Here is an 18198-nt window from a genome sequence, read left to right on the forward strand (position 1 = left end):
CTGGTAGGTTCCAGGTGAAAAACCAGTAAAGGGAAAGATAAAGGGGTGGGGGGGGGGGGGGAAGCAGGGAAGTGATAGGCAGGAAAGGTTAAGAAAGAATAGGGGAAAACACAATGGGTAGTAGAAGGAGACGGAACCATGAGGGAGGTGATAGGCAACTGGGGGAGGGGGCAGAGTGACATACAGACAGGATCTCCCAGTAGCCACCCACTTCAACTCTGCTTCCCACTCCCATTCATATATGTCCATACATGACCTCCTCTACTGCCATGATGAGGCTAAACTCAGGTTGGAGGAGCAACACCTCATATACCGTCTAGGTAATCTCCAGCCCCTTGGTATGAACATAGAATTCTCCAACTTCCGGTAATTCCCTCCCCCTCCCTTCCCCTATCCCTATGTCACTCTGCCCCCGCCCCCAGCTGCCTACCACCTCCCTCTTGGTTCCGCCTCCTTCTACTACCCATTGTGCTTTCTCCTATTCTTTCTTCACCTTTCCTGCCTATCACCTCCCTGCTTCCCCTCCCCCACCCCTTTATCTTTCCCCTTTCTGGTTTTTCACCTGGAACCTACCAGCCTTCTCCTTCCCACCCTCCCCCTACCTTCCTTACAGGGCCTCTGCTCCTTCCCTCTACAGTCCTGATGAAAGGTTCCGGCCCGAAACCTTGACTGATCGTTTCCACGGATGCTGCCCGACCTGCTGAGTTCCTCCAGCGTATTGAGTGTTGCTTTGACCCCAGCATCTGCAGATTATTTTGTGTTTATATTAACGTCTTGTGATGCCTAAGTGATATTTTATTCATTTGCTCCTGTCATGTCAGTAAATGTACGTACAATGTATTGTATCCCCTGGAGAGTAATATGTTCCATGGTTGAAAAAGTTGTTTAGATAATGAATTCTCAATCTTGGGCATGTCGACAGTGTGGAATTTAGGCCTTTCTCCAGGGATAATTCAAACTATCATCAACTTTCAACAGCAGCAATGAATAACCTGACTGTGCTCAAATATTGGATTCTGATCCTGGTTATGCTTCCAAGGAATTCACAACACGGTAGCATAGTGGTCAGCACAACGCTATTACAGCTCAGAGCATCGGAGTTTGGAGCTCAATTCTGGCGTCATCTGTTAGAAGTTCCTATAACTCACGGTAAGAAAGTTTGTATGTCCTTCCCATGACTGCATGGGTTTTCTCAGAGTGCTCCGGTTTCCTCCCACAGCCCAAAGACGTATGAGTTTGTAAGTTAATTAATCATGGTAAATTGTCCTGTGATTAGGCGAAAGTTAAGTAGATGGGTTGCTGGGTGTTGTGGCTCATTGAACCCCCAAGGGCCTATTCCGCATTGTACCTCTAAATAAATAAACAGCATCACTTGGCTTTTAAATCTCATATAACTGAAAATTGCTTTGTCGCAGGAAAGCAGCATCCATCATCAAGGACCCCCACCATGCAGGCCATGCTGTCTTCCCACTGCTGCCATTGGGAAGGGGGTCTCACACCAACAGGTTCAGAAACAGTTATTACTCCTCAACCATCAGGCTCTTGAACCAGAGGGGATAACTTCACTCACTCCAACCATGAACTGATTCCACAACCTAACAAGGACTCTACAACTCATATTCTCAATATTTATCATTTATTTAATTGTTATTTTGTGCTTTTTTTTCCTTCTTCTTCTTCTGTATTTGCACTGACTGTTGCCTTTTGCACATTGGCTGTTGGTCCGTCTTTGTTGTCTGCAGTTTTTCATTAATTCGACTGTGTTCCTTTATATTTACTGTGAATGCCCACAAGAAAATGAATCTCAGGGTGACGTGCACGTATGTGTAAAGTGACACTTATATGATAATAAACTTACTTTGACTTTGACATATAGACAGCAACATTAATGGGTCATTTTGTCTCAGAAATGACTGTCCTAACACCATTTAACACTCAACGCTCTGACTCCCACATCACTTAATCTCCAGAACTCCTACTCTGCTGAAAATTATACAGGGATATCAACAGAGGCATCCCATCACTTACCCCAGCACCAGAACAGATCCCTGGTGAACTGTTAGCCTGATCCTACGCCTCCTCTCCAATCCTTGGCCATATCTCTCTTCACCTTCAACCTCTCCCAAAGAATCTACCCAAGGTCTGATGCTTTCCTTTCTTTCCTCCTCTCTGGCCAAATGTTCACATAAGTGATCCCAAGAATGGAAGGATTAATGTATGAAGAGTATTTGATGGCCCCGGGCCTGTACTTGCTGGAGTTTAAAGAATGAGGGGTATTGTCATTGAAAACTATGAATATTGAAAGGCCTAAATAGCGTGGATGTGGAAAGGACGTTTCCTATAGTGGGGAGTCTTGGACCAAAGGGCACAGCCTCAGAATAGAAGGATGTTCCTTTAGAACAGAGATGAGGAGGAATTTCTTTCGCCAGAGGGTGGTGAATCTGTGGAATACATTGCCACAGGTGGCTATGGGGCCAAGTCATTGAGTGTATTTAAAGTGGAGGTTGATAGGTTCTTGATTAAGCAGGGTGTCAAAGGTTATTGGGAGAAGGCAAAATAATGGGGTTGAGGGGAATAATAAATCAGCCATGACAATGAGGCAGCAAACTCGATGGGCTGAATGGCATAATTTACCCCTGTATTTTATGGTGCAATCGGTCACAAGTGGACCTCTCCTTCACTACAAACCTTCCCACCTCCCCACTTCTCATTGAATGACCAGAGCTGGACTTGACTGGCTCCCTTGACACCCTCACCTACCCATTCACCCGAATCCTGCCTAATGGAGAGCACTTTTAATCCAAGTAAGTTGCAGTCCACTTTCAGCTGTGCCCAAGCAATACACTGCAATGTGCCTATTCCCTCCTGCCATCTGGCAAAAGGCACCGAAGCATTCGGGCTCTTACGACCAGACTATGTAACAGTTTCTTCCCCCAAGCCATCAGACTCCTCAATACCCAGAGCCTGGACTGACACCAACAACCTACTGCTCCCTACTGTGCCTATTGTCTTGTTTATTATTTACTGTAATGCCTGCACTGTTTTGTGCACTTTATGCAGTCCTGGGTAGGTCAGTAGTCTAGTGTAGTTTTTGTGTTGTTTTACATAAGTCAGTGTAGTTTTTGTATTGTTTCATGTAGCACTATGGTCCTGAAAAACATTGTCTCGTTTTTACTGTGTACTGTACCAGCAGTTATGGTTGAAATGACAATAAAAAGTGACTTGACTTGGATCTGACGACAGCTATCCCCAGGCTTTAGATTTCAACCCACTCTAAAACATGAGATGACAATCTCCTCCAAAACTGAATCAGAATCAGGTTTAATACCAGTAGCATATGCATGAAATTTGGTGCTTGGGATTTCCACACAGTTTTTGATTGGAAAGTTACCAGAACTCCCCAAGAGTTAAAAGACTTCACGTGAGAAACAGACAAATTAATACTGAATAAGTGAACGTTGTTCTTAAGAAATTAGAATAAATTTTCTTCACATTTATGGGCAATGTATTAATCAATGTAGTGAGAGCCACAGAAAAAGGGCCCACCCAGTCCATGCAATTCAGCCTAGTCCCATGGACTCACAACTGGACCAAAGCCCTCCATACCCTCCTATCCATGTACCAAACCAAACTCTCTCAAATGCTGCAATTGAACCCTCATCCACAATTCCCACTGCCAGCTCATTCCCACTCACACCACTCTCTGAGTGGAGACATTTCCCCTCATGTTCCCCTTAAACAGTTCACCTTTTACCCTTAACTCATAACCTCCTGTTGAAGTTTCACTCAACCTCAGTGGCAAAAGCCTGCTTGAATTTACTCTATGTTCCTCGTAATTGTGTACATCTCTTTCAAAACGCCCCACATACTCCAACACTCCAGGGAAAAAGTCCTATCAATTGAACCAATCCCTATAACCCAGGTCACCAATTCCTGGCAACATCCTTGTAAATTCTCACTCTTCAAACCTGTCCTGCAGGTAAGTAAAACACATAATACTCCAAATTTGGCCTCACCAGTCTTATACAATCCCAACTCTTGTAATTCAGTTCTCTGATCTATGAAGGCCGAGGGACCAAAACCTCACTTTAACACCCTCTCTCGTGGTTAATGTGCTAAAAGCTCTCTTTAACACCTATATACCTGTCTACGTGGAAAAAGCTCTCTTTAACACCCTACCTATGTGGCAAAAATTCTCCTTACGACCTTTTCTATTTGCCATATGGCCAAAAGCTCTCCATGAAGGCCAGGAGCTGGACTTCGATGTTGGAGGCTATTTGAGACACATTCCTTTGGGAGCATTTAACAGGTAGTGGAAGCTTATCCCCATTGTCATGCCCGGCTCTAACAACTTTAGGGATTGTATTAGGGTTTGTATGTATATATACACACTTAAATGTACTTTGAACTTTGAATTCCTTTCTAATCCCTCCTCCTATACTCCTGATTTTGTTGCCGACTTCTGTTCCCCAGCCAATGTGACTGAGTGGAGGATGAAGGAGAAACAAATCGTGTGGGGAAAAGGCCAACCTTCATTTCTAACGACAGGCCTGAGTTTGGAAATTCACCTGCGAACAACTGTGTTTTCGATCATGGGTTAGTTCTTAGAATACAGTGCATCATAAGCTTCATTAGCTATGCAATCTCAATAACAAATCAATAAGCTACCAATATTTATCACAAGACATGTGTACATTAGCAAGTTCTGCAGATGCCAGAAATCCAGAGCAACACACAAGAAAATTCAGGCGGCACTTAACAGATCAACCAGCCTCAGTGGAGAGGAAAAAGCAGTCAACATTTTGGGCCAAGACCCTTCATCAGTATTGAAAAGAAAGGGGGAAGAAGCCAGATTAAGAAGGTGAGGGTAGGGGAAGGAGGACAAGATGGATGGCAGGTGATAGGAGAGACCAGGTGAGGGGGAAGGTGGGTGGGTGGGACAGTGGAGATGAAGTAAGAAGCTGGGAGGTGATAGGTGAAACAGGTAAAAGGCTGAAGAAGAATGAATCTGATAGGAGTGGAAAGCGGACCATGGGAAATGGACAGATGAGGAGAAGAGAAAGGGTAAAAGGGGAAAGACATTCGGGGGAGGGGGAGAAATTACCGGAACTTTGAGAAATCACTGCTCAATAAATGGTCAACCCAGGTACAATTTTGCAGAATTTCAATAAAAGGTTTTCTGAAATCTAAAAAGAACAATTCATACATATCCAACTCTACCTTGTCTTGAGTGGTTCCATTTCTGTCAAATGTGTAAAGAACTGCAAGGTGGGTAACCAGCCACCAAGTGAAACCACGAGGATCCTTGCAGATGTTGGAAACACAAAGACGAACTCCTTCTGTATTTGTCTTCTCTTGCAAGAGATCCCTGAGATGACTGTTCAAGCAGTTCCAGAAATTCTGCAGGATGCAGACAGAAATTATTCACTCTCTACTGGCCTATAGAACAGTATCTACAGAAGGTAAATCTTGATTTGACATGCCATCTAAATCTTCTATAGATACACATACTGCATTAAGGCCCAGTATAGAAATAACAATGCCCAAGAATGGAAAAGCCTATAAAAATTGGTAGACAAAGCCCAGACCATCACAGGCAAAGCCCTTCCCACCAGTGAGTACATCTACAACGAATACTGCCACAAGAAAGCAGCATCCTTTGTCAAAGACTCACACCATCCAGGCCATGCTCTCTTCTCACTGCTGCCATTGGGAAGGAGGTACAGAAGCCTCAGGTCCCACACCACCAGGTTCAGGAACAGCCACATGTGAAGGCCAGGAGCTGGACTTGGTTGTCAGAGGCTACTTGAGATGCACGCCATTGAGAGCATTTAATAGGTAGTGGGAGCTTATCCCCACTATACACCCCAGCTATGATACCCTTAAAGAACTCCTCAGCACTAGCTGGTTTGAAATTCCCAGGCTTGGTTTCTTCTCATTTTTTAATCCAGAATTAATATCCAGTAGTTTTTAACGGAAATTACTCTTCAGTTATTGGAAGATTAAAGTCATCATCTCTAAATTTTCGAGACTTACTTCTGTGAGAAAGTAGCCACACAGGGTAATCATTGATTATATTATAGTTATTATTTTATTATGGATTTATGGAAAATGAATCTCAGGGTTCTATATGGTGACAAATATGTACCTAGATAATAAATTTACTTTTTTGAACTTTAGTAGAGAAGGCATGGCATGCTTCTCAGTTCAAGAGTCAGGAAATTAAGTTGCAGCTCCATAAAACTCTGGTTAGGCCACATCAGGAGTATTGCATACAGTTCTAGTTGCCGCATTATAGGAAGGATGTCGAGGTTTACCAGGATGCTGCCTGGATGAGTGGGCAAGTGCTATAATGGGAAGTTGGGCAGACTTGGGTTGTTTTCTCTGGAGCAGCAGAGGCTGACGGGAGACTTTATTGAGGGTTATGTGAGACCTGTTTGAGGGTTATGTGAGACCTGATTGAGGGGTATGTGAGACCTGATTGAGGGGTATGTGAGACCTGATTGAGGGTTATGTGAGACCTGGTTGAAAGTTATATGAGACCTGATTGAGGGTTATGTGAGACCTGATTTGAGGGTTATATGAGACCTGATTGAGATCTTATATGAGAGGCATCTGTACAGCAGTCAGATATTGTCATTTTTCCAGAGTTAAAATGTCTTAGGCAAAACAGCGTGCATTGAAGGTGAGATGGGGTAAGTTCAAAGGAGACGTGCAGGCAAGTTCTTTATAGGGAGCGACAGGTGCATGGGATGCACTGCCAGGGATGGTGTTGGAGACAAACATGTCAGGGCATTCAAGAGGCTCTTAGGTAGACACATGAATGTGAGGAAAATGGAAGGATGTGGACATTGTGTAGACTGAAGGGATTAATTTGGTTGGGCATTTCATTACTCATTTAGTTAGTTCAGTCCAACATTGTGGACCGAAGGGCTTGTTCCTGTTTTATGTTCTAACCCAAAGGAACAGAGTCAAATCATGTGCTTATGGCTCATTCTTCCCCATAATCCAATTAACTTTGATTAATAAAAATCCATTCTTCTCTGAATCAAAACTAAAGAGAAATGATTACTGTTTATAAATTGCATTCACCTCTATGACTGCTTGTGTGGATAAATATTTCCCAAGAAATCCTCATAAAACACTCTAATTGTTAGATTTTTCCCTCAGCGACTCAAACCAGCAGCCCCTCCGAGGGCAGCAACTTGAACCAACTTAATCATCTTGAGTTGTTTTGGTGCCCCTTCTTTATCCCCATCTAATCCGGCTTCCCAATAACCTCAGTACCTCAGTCTAACAATACCAGCTTGCTTTACAGATACAAGAAGTACTGATGATTCTGGAAATTTAGGGCAATACACACAATGTAGAGGAGGAGCTCTACAGTCAGGATGGGAACAAACAATCAATGTTTCGGGCCAAGACCCTTCATCAGGACTGCATCTTCCTTTATGATTGGTTGTCCGTTGTGTCTGACAATAACAGGAAACGTGCAGGAGAGTTTTTAAAGTGGCAGTTCCACTCTCTCGACCTGGTCCAGTGGTACAAACAAGCATCACAAACTGGAGTCTTCCTTGATTCAATCAATGATCATGACTTCTTCTGTGCCTCATCATGCGCTTCACTCTCCATGAGGCACTGCAGTACCACTTCTCACTGTAGATGTCATCCGCCCAGTCTGCCAGAGTTTACCTCACATGCTTGGACAAGCATGTCCTAATTTCACCGGGATATGAGGCCCACTGGCTACCCTCACCTAGTTTAGCCCACCTGTCGAAGCAGCGTATTGGGTGTGGCAGTTGTCGTATGTAAACAGCTACCTGGAGCCACAGGTGGGAGCTGAGTGTCCTGTGGGCACCAGAATGAAGACAATAAGCCCCTTCACTGGAGATGCTATCCCTGTCTGGACACCCCATACACCATCCTCCTTTACGAACACCAATTCAAAGTTCTGCCTTCTGTGCCCACCAATAAAGTTTTCACTAGCGTTTCTGTAATCCTTATACTTGCGGTTAAAATGACGCTACCGAATGCGTGCAACATTTCCTGGTAGTTAAAAACTTGAGAAAGCCAACTGGAAATATCACCAAAAATACATTTTCTGAGGTAAACTGAGTTAAGTTATTGCCGCAAACAGTGAAGGGCGAGCAATGGCGAATCAAGTTCGGGGGATGAGCTGAGATGGTGTGACGCAGAATCGTTGCGGATGGAGTCCGATGCCCGTACAACTGGCCCAAGACCGACGCTAGATTGCTCTGGGCACTGAGCGGAGAAGACGGGGTCTGGCAGAGATTTGATACCCATACAACTGGCCTGGGGGGTGAAGTTGGATCACTCTGGGCACCAAGTGGAAAAGCCGGAGCCTTGCAGAGGAGATTTAATGCCCATACAACTGGCCCGCATGCGAGTTTGGATTGCTCTGGGCACAAAGCAGAGAAGACAGGGTCTGGGCAGAGGAGATTTGATGCCCATACAACTGGCTCGGGTGTGAGTTTGGATTACCTGGGCACGGAGCTGATTTGAAGAGCTTGAGATCAGCTTCGTGCTGGGCAGCGAAATCTGGGCCCAGAGCAGGTCACTGGGCAGCATGGTCTAATAAAGATACTTGATTCTTGATTTTCAGTTAGAAGACCCAAGCAAATTGAAGCAACATTACCTCGGTTTGGGAAGTTTTATTCCGGTGATCAAGTAGGTGGATGAGCAGCAACCACAGTTCCTTCACGCAGCTGCACTGGTAATGACAAACGTTAAGTGCATCGGTTGGTCTGACCTAGAAGCAGAGGGTAACATTCACAAAACCAAGTGAAATAAGCAACAAGAATCAACCAGCGACAATTATACTATTTACTGTATGTATTTCCACCAGATTTCTGAATGGACAATGAATCCATTAACACCTCACTACTTTTTCCACACGTATATTTCATATAATTTACAGTATATTTTATGTATTGCCCTGCACTGCTGCTGCAAAACAAAACAGTTCATGATATGCACTCAGTGGCTAATTTATTAGGTATGCCTATACCTAATAAAGTGGCCACTGAGTGTATGCTTGTAGTCTTCTGCGGTAGCCTACCCACCTCAAGGTTCGATGTTGTGTGTTCAGAGTTCTGCACACCACTGTTGTAACTGCAACATCACTGTTGTTTGAGTTACTGTCATCTTCCTGTCAGCTTAAACCAGTCTGGCCACTCTCCTCCAACCTCTCTCATTAACAAGGCATTTTCACCCACAAACTGCCACTCACCGAATTTTTCTTTTTTTTTTGCACCTTTCCCTGTAAACTCTAGAGATTGTTATGTGCAAAAATCCCAGGAGATCAGCAGTTTCTGAGATACTTAAGTCACTCCATCTGGCACCAACAGTCATTCTACGGTCAAAGTCAGTTAGATCACATTTGTTCCCCAGTCTGATTTTTGGGTCTGAACAGCAACTGAACCTCTTGACCATGTCTGCACGCTTTTATGCGTTGAGTTGCTGCTGCATGATTACATTAACAAGCAGGTGTACATATGTATCTAGTTAAGTGGTCAATGAGTGTATATTAGTGATACTAAACGATTCTAATTTCTTATTTTTGTATTTATTCACCAAAGGGAGTGGGGGGGGAACTGAACTTTGGTTGTCAGCACGATGGGTTGTAGCCACTTTGAGGCCATTTGGTTTCATTGACAATGTTAATAGCCCCATCAATGCACTCAGTAAACCAGCCCCCTACCCACAAACACAGCCCCATCTCCAAATGTTCCAATAACCTTTCCTCCCATCACCAGCCCTTTCCCAAATCATGCTTTCCACAACCTCCCAGTTAGCTTTGATCTCCCATCCTATGATTTATGAAGCACAGTATCTGAAAATTTAAATATAACAACATGGAAACTGCAGAGATCCACATTGTAACAAGTACAGTAAGAGAGATGCCAGGGGATGATGGTAGGACTCACTGCCATCCTAATACTCTCTTGCCTGAAGATTAGCCTGTCATGTATATGTCATGGAGTCATAGATCACTACATCACAGAAACAGGCCCATCTAATCAATGCCAAACTATTACTTGCTCTCCTTACCGTCCCATCCATGTACCTATCCCTATGCCTGTTAAATGTTGAAATAACCCGCATCCTCACTTATGCCGGCAGCTCATTCCAAACTCTCACAACCCTCAGAGTGAAGAAGTTTCCCCTCATGTTCCTCAAGCTTTTCACTTTTCACCTTAACCCATGAACTCTGGTTGTAGTCTCACCCGACCTCAGTGGAAAAAGTTTGCTTGTGTTTACTCTATCTATACATCTCATAATGTAGGGAGAAATGCAGGGTTAGTAGAAATGAGGGGCTTGATTGTCAGCATGATTCTCACTGGTCAAAGGGCCTCTTTTTTTTTCTCTCTCTCTCTCATATATATAAAAATAACAGTTACTTGTACGTTGTGCCTTTATATTTAGTGTTTTTATTGTATTCTTTATGCTTATTGCGTATTTTTACTGCTGTATCACATCCAGAGTAACAATCATTACATCCTCCTTTACATTCTCCTGAATGGCAATCCTGAAACTTGAAGTGAGGGCATTAAAATCCATTCTCAACGCATTGTGGAAGCAGTCACTAATTTCTAGGAATTTAAAACTTGGCTATGTAAATAAGCCCTGATTTTTTTTTTAATTAAAGCTGTAAGTTTGGGTATTTCTATATGGAGCTGGTGGTAGACCCTGAGGAGAGCTAAGGTACCGGTGACCCCTGTTTCCATCCAGGGGGTCAGTGTGGACATGGTGCAGGATTACAAATACCTGGGGATACGAATTGACAATAAACTGGACTGGTCAAAGAACACTGAGGCTGTCTACAAGAAGGGTCAGAGCTGTCTCTATTTCCTGAGGAGACTGAGGTCCTCTAACATTTGCCGGACGATGCTGAGGATGTTCTACGAGTCTGTGGTGGCCAGTGCTATCATGTTTGCTATTGTGTGCTGGGGCAGCAGGCGGAGGGTAGCAGACACCAACAGAATCAACAAACTCATTCGTAAGGCCAGTGATGTTGTGGGGATGGAACTGGACTCTCTCACGGTGGTGTCTGAAAAGAGGATGCTGTCTAAGTTGCATGCCATCTTGGACAATGTCTCCCATCCACTACATAATGTACTGGGTGGGCACAGGAGTACATTCAGCCAGAGGCTCATTCCACCGAGATGCAACACAGAGTGTCATAGGAAGTCATTCCTGCCTGTGGCCATCAAACTTTACAACTCCTCCCTTGGAGGGTCAGACACCCTGAGCCAATAGGCTGGTCCTGGACTTATTTCATAATTTCCTGACATAATTTACATATTACTATTTAACTATTTATGGTTTTATTATTATTTATTATTTATGGTCCCCCAGGATCAATAAAGTATGACTATGACTATGAAAGGAATGTCCAAAATTTCAAGTGTTTTTTTCATGTTGGTGGAATTAATTTAGAGAATATTTTAAACATTTTATGCTATGACAGAAGATTACATTTAAGATGTTTTAGTTAAAAATATGAATTATAATAAATGTAATCTATCTTACAATCTCATTAACATAATAGATTCTGCAGATGCTGGAAATCCAGAGCAACACACTCAAAGTATCGTAGGAACTCAGCAAGTCAGGTAGCATCTATGAAGCAACAAGGGTGGCAAACTATATAGCTTTTATTTCCATCTCTGTTTACTGACTGTGACATTGTATCACATCATGTTCCTGGTAAAAACAATTAGGGAACAAGGGAACATTGTACATCAAAGGTCAGGAGAAACATTCCCTACCTTGGTATACTTGTTGACCGCTAAAACAATCAGGTCACGCAAAAGATTATTACAATGATCTTCAAACAGGCTGACATTAGTCAAGTTTTGACCCGTCAGATTCATAAACTGATGTGCATAGATCACTTGTCCTAAAATAACAACAAACAGAAAAGTCACCAGGATGTTAAAAGAGGAAATTACCGAGGAACGCAGGCAGGCAAATTAATTATTTACCCAATGCAAAGGTCACGTACATTTACGTGGTTTCACAAAACCATCAGTGAACGAGGTTAATTAAATCTACTTTGGGTGAAAGTTAAAAAGCTGTCAAAATATGTTATATAAAATTAACTTTACATTGATTTTTTTTACAATAGAGCTGAGCTGCCAATTAAGTTTGAATTCAGAATCTTGAACATGCATATTATCAAGTTTTTTTCTGCTTTCTGTACCTCCATGATCAATTTTTAATCAACCTGCAAATATCAACTATAATTCCTGAGTGATCAACATACATCTAATTCCACTAGCTGGTCCCCACAATAAATAACCCCCAAATAATCAACTCCCTTGATCAGATCTTCAATTCTTCTATATTTCACACACCATGATTTGAGATTCATCCCAGGTCAGTAGCTCTAAATGTGGGTTTTATGAAGATAGGTTGAGTGAGTTGGGGTTTTTCTCTCTGGAATGAAGGAGGATGAGAATCCATCTGATCAGGTGTACAAGATGAGAAGAGGCATAGATCAAGTGGACAGTCAGACACTTTTTCCCAAGGTGGAAATGGCTAATAATTTAAGGTGATTGGATGATGTCAGAGTTAAGTTTTTTTACACATAGAGTGGTGAGTGTGTGGAATTTGCTGCTGGAGTGCTGGTAAAAGCAGACATATTAGGGGAATTGAAGACATTCTTAAATAAGCACATGAGTGATCGAAAAATGGAGAGTGATCTACAAGGGAATGGTTAGATTTTTTTTAATCCATTTAGAAATTAGGATTTCTTCAGCCATAGCATGATGAATCCATGGAATTCATTGCCACAGACTGTTGGGGAGGCCAAGTCACTAGGTACATTTAAAGCGGAGCTTGATATGTTCTTCATTAATCAAGGCGTGAAAGGTTAAGGGAAGAAGGCAGGAGAATAGGTTTGACAGAAAAATAAGTCAGCCAAGATTGAATGGCAGAACAGACTCGATGAGCCAAATGACCTAATTCTGCCCCTATGTATTATGGTCTTCCAGATTGACCTTCGGGGAGGTTGAAAGGTCAGCATAACATCATTGACCCAAGGGACTGTACCATGCAGTACTGCTCTACTGTAGATAATAGGCTGTTGTAAATCCAGTGAGGAAGAAAAGAAAAGCTTACAAAAGGTTCAAAAACCTAGGTAATGATAGAGATCGAGAAATTTATAAGGCTAGCAGGAAGGAGCTTAAGAATGAAATGAGGACAGCCAGAAGGGGCCGTGAGAAGGCCTTGGCGGACAGGATTAAGGAAAAGCCCAAAGCATTTTACAAGTATGTGAAGAGCAAGAGGATAAGACGTGAGAGCATAGGACGCAACAGTGGAAAAGTATGTATGGAACCGGAGGAGATAACAGAGGTACTTAATGAATACTTTGCTTCAGTATTCACTACAGAAAAGGATCGTGGTGATTGTAGGGATGACTTACAGTGGACTGAAAAGTTTGAGCATGTAGATATTAAGAAAGAGAATGTGTGGGAGCTTTTGGAAAGCATCAAGTTGGATAAGTCACCAGGACCGGACGAGATGTACCCCAGGCCTTGGACTGGTCAAAGAACACTGAGGCTGTCTACAAGAAGGGTCAGTGCCAACTCTATTTCCTGAGGAGACTGAGGTCCTTTAACATCTGCCGGACGATGCTGAGGATGTTCTACGAGTCTGTGGTGGCCACAGCTATCATGTTTGCTGTTGTGTGCTGGAGCAGTAGGCTGAGGGTAGCAGACACCAACAGAATCAACAAACTCACTCTTAAGGCCAGTGATGTTGTGGGGATGGAACTGGACTCTCTCACAGTGGTGTCTGAAAAGAGGATGCTGTCCAAGTTGCATGCCATCTTGGACAATGTCTCCCATCCACTACATAATGTACTGGTTGGGCACAGGAGTACTTTCAGCCAGAGACTCATTCCACCGAGATGCAATACAGAGCGTCATAGGAGGTTATTTCTGCCTGTGGTCATCAAACTTTACAACTCCTCCCTTGGAGGGTCAGACACCCTGAGCCAATAGGCTGGTCCTAGTCTTATTTCCTGGCATAATTTACATATTACTATTTAATTATTTATGATTTTATTATTATTTAATTATTTATGGTGCAACTGTAACAAAAACCAATTTCCCCCGGGATCAATAAAGTATGACTATGACTATGAGAGGTGAGGGAGGAGATTGCTGAGCCTCTGGCGATGATTTTTGCATCATCAATGGGGATGGGAGAGGTTCTGGAGGATTGAAGGGTTGCAGATGCTGTTCCCTTATTCAAGAAAGAGAGTAGAGATAGCCCAGGAAATTATAGACCAGTGAGTCTTACTTCAGTGGTTGGTAAGTTGATGGAGAAGATCCCAAGAGGCAGGATTTATGAACATTTGGAGAGGCATAATATGATTAAGAATAGTCAGCATGGCTTTGTCAAAGGCAGGTCGTGCCTTACGAGCCCAGTTGAATCTTTTGAGGATGTGACTAAACGCATTGATAAAGGTAGAGCAGTAGATGTAGTGTATATGGATTTCAGCAAGGCATTTGATAAGGTACCCCATGCAAGGCCCATTGAGAAAGCAAGGAGGCATGGGATCCAAGGGGACATTGCTTTGGGGATCCAGAACTGGCTTGCCCATAGAAGGCAAGGAGTGGTTGTAGACGGGTCATATTCTGCATGGAGGTCGGTGACCAGTGGTGTGCCTCAGGGATCTGTTCTGGGACCCTTTCTCTTCGTGATTTTTATAAACAACCTGGATGAGGAGTGGAGGGATGGGTTAGTAAATTTTCTGACACAAAGGTTGGGGGTGTTGTGTATAGTGTGGAGGGCTGTCAGAGGATACAGCGGGACATTGATAGGATGCAAAACTGAGCTGAGAAGTGGCAGATGGAGTTCAACCCAGATAAGTGTGAAGTGGTTCATTTTAGTAGGTCAAATATGATGGCAGAATATGTATAGTATTAATGGTAAGACTCTTGGCAGTGTGGAGGATCAGAGGAATCTTGGGGTCCGAGTCTGTAGGACACTCAAAGTTGCTGCGTAGGTTGACTCCGTGGTTAAGAAGGCATACAGTGCATTGGCCTTCATCAATTCTGAGATTGAGTTTAGGAGCCAAGAGGTAATGTTGCAGCTATATAGGACCCTGGTCAGACCCCACTTGGAGTACTGTGCTCAGTTCTGGTCGCCTCACTACAGGAAGGATGTGGAAGCCATAGAAAATGTGCAGAGGAGATTTACAAGGATGTTGCCTGGATTGGGGAGCACGCCTTATGAGAATAAGTTAAGTGAACTTGGCCTTTTCTCGTTGGAGCGACGGAGGATGAGAGGTGACCTGATAGAGGTGTATAAGATGATGAGAGGCATTGATTGTGTGGATAGTTAGAGGCTTTTTCACAGGGCTGAAATGGCTAGCACGAGAGGGCATAGTCTTACGGTGCTTGGAAGTAGGTACAGAGATGTCAGGGGTAAGTTATTTTACGCAGGAAGTGGTGAGTGCGAGGAATGGGCTACCTGCAATGGTGGTGAAGGCGGATACGATAGGGTCTTTTAAGAGACTCCTGGATAGGTACATGAACCTTAGAAAAATAGAGGGTTATGGGTAACCCTGGGTAATTTCTAAGGCAAGGTCATGTTCAGCACAGCTTTGTAGACTGAAGGGCCTGTATTGTGCTGTAGGTTTTTCTGTGTTTCTATGTTCTATATATTCAAATCAACACCGTGCATTTTGCCAATGAAATGTATTCTATTGATTCCATTGGAAGAGAAACTGGGAGACACAGTACAACATGAAACAGACACAGTACAACATGAAACTGAGAGACATAGTACAACCTGAAACTGAGACACAGTACAACATGTACAACATGAAACTGAGAGACACAGTACAACCTGAAACTGGGACACAGTACATGTATAACATGAAACTGAGAGACAGTACAACATGAAACTGAGAGACACAGTATAACATGAAACTGAGACACAGTACAACATGAAACTGAGAGACAGTACAACATGAAACTGAGAGACAGTACAACATGAAACTGAGAGACACAGTATAACATGAAACTGAGACACAGTACAACATGAAACTGAGAGACACAGTACAACATGAAATTGAGAGACAAAGTACAACATGAAACACGGCTGTGCTAACTGGGATGGTTTTCCATCCTATGGGAATCTACTCCATCAAATTTGCTCTTGTACATACCATTTTCAGCTAACATCAACCTATTGCAGGTTTTGTGGCAATAATATGCAAGTTCACAAACACACACAAAGTGCTGGAGGAACTCAGCAGGTCAGCCAGTATCTACGGGAAGGAATAAACGGTCAATGTTCCGGGCCGAGACCCTTCATTAGGACTGAAGGGAAGGGGGGAGCAGCCAGAATAAGGTGGTGGGAGGAAGGCAAGGAAGACAAGCTCGATGGTGATAGGTGAAACTAGCTGGGGGTGGGGTGAAGTAAGAAGCAGATCACCTCAATAGGTGGAAGAAGTAAAGGGCTGAAGAAGGAATCTGATGGGAGAGGAGAGTGAATCATGTGAGAAAGAGAAGACAGAGGGGCACAAGAAGGAAGTGATAGCCAGGTGAGGAGAAGGGGTAAAGGATAGCTAGAGTGGGGAATAGAAACGAGAGAGGGGGAGAAATTACTGCAAGTTAGAATAAACTGACATACTGTATTCCCATGGTTTAAGTTTATCTATTTCCTTAAAAATGTTCAACACTCGATGAAGAAATTGTCTTCCATCTACCCGAACTCTCAAACCTGCAGAGTAAATAACCCCAGGCTTTTGTTTAAAGTACATATAAAACTGAATAACATTTCTTGTAGATTCTTTGCCAGGTCAGCATGGCATATACACTTATAAGGCTGAAGGACGTCATTACCAGACCGGTAACTATAAACCACCCAACCAAATAGTGCAGCTGCTGATTAAATTACAAATCACACAACTTGCAACCACTCACCAAATTCACAAGCAACTGCAAAACAGAGTGATTAATAGCAGAAAAATTACCTTACACTCTCTAAATTAAACAAAATATCCTCTACTAATTTGACACATTTTGTGTAGGGGCAAACTGAAAGACCAACAGAGTTGATGTTCAAAATGACGGGCGATTTATTAAAAAGTGAAGCGCACCAGGAGACCAGTCAAAGCTGATATACCTGAGCATGAATTCATAAACACATGAGATTCTGCAGATGCTGGAAATCTGGAGCAACACACACAAAATGTTGGAAGAACTCAGCAGGTCAGGCAGAATCTACGTAAAGTAATATACCGTCAACGTTTAGGACAGTTTACCTTCTTCTGGACTGGACAGGAAGCGGGAAGATGCCAGAATAAAAAGGTGCAGAGAGGGGAAGGAGGATGGCTAGAAGGTGACCGGTGAAGCCGGGTGGGTGGGAAAGGTAAAAGGCTGGAGAAGAAGGAATCTGATAGGAGAGGAGACTGGATCATAGGAGAAGGGGAACCCATGGGAGATGATAGGCAGATGAGAGGAGTTAAAAGGCCAGAGTGGCTAATAGACGAAGAGGGAAGGGGAAAGGAATTTTTTTAACTGGAAGGAAAAATCAATATTCATGAATTTGGCACAGCTTTTATATTCTCAGTTGATGAGATTACCAGTAAAACTACATTTTGATAACAGAATGGTAGTGACAGGAAGACTTAATTAAGTAATGGACTAGGTCCTGATTATAAAATAAAATGATTATCCGCAGCTCTAACAGTAAATCCAGTTTTCTATCACAAAGCGGTAACATAATGAGAGAAGTTCCTGAAACCTGGGTGTCATCGCTGCTGCATTCCTGTGTCTGCAGTTCCCTGTTAACACATTAGCACAATCCACATCACTATCTACTAGTTACTAGCCCTTACTGTTCTTTCTCCTTCAACACCCTGTATTCCCACCTCTTTGATTCTGCTTTCACACCTGACTGAAACCCACTGCACAGTGTCTGAAGTTGCAACAGTGGAGATCAATAGATCTCTCCCTCCTCCCAGTAACTTTTGACACCCTTACTAATCAAGAACATATCAATCCCTGCTTTAAATATGTCCAGTGTCTCCACAGCTGTGTGTGGCAATGAATTCCACAGATTCACCTCATCATTCACCTCTAAAGAGAGGTCCTCTACTATGAGGCTGTGCCCTCTGGTCCAAGACTCCCTCACTGTAGGAAACATTGTCTC

General features: G+C 43.1%; 1 protein-coding gene across 2 annotated transcripts in view; it reads right to left on the reverse strand.

Annotated features, from left to right (window-relative positions):
• The window catches only part of mms22l (MMS22-like, DNA repair protein), a 246989-nt gene that overhangs the window by 189003 nt on the left and 39788 nt on the right, over positions 1-18198 (reverse strand). For both annotated transcript variants that reach the window (XM_072251674.1, XM_072251675.1), the window contains exons 8-10: positions 11793-11923; positions 8657-8770; positions 5221-5400 (exon numbers count right to left, since the gene is read on the reverse strand). In XM_072251674.1, the coding sequence (XP_072107775.1) occupies positions 5221-5400; positions 8657-8770; positions 11793-11923 (425 nt within the window). The remainder of the gene's footprint in view (positions 1-5220; positions 5401-8656; positions 8771-11792; positions 11924-18198) is intronic.

The sequence above is a fragment of the Mobula birostris genome, chromosome 2 (assembly GCF_030028105.1).
Source record: "Mobula birostris isolate sMobBir1 chromosome 2, sMobBir1.hap1, whole genome shotgun sequence".
In the NCBI taxonomy this organism is placed as follows: Eukaryota; Metazoa; Chordata; class Chondrichthyes; order Myliobatiformes; family Myliobatidae; genus Mobula; species Mobula birostris.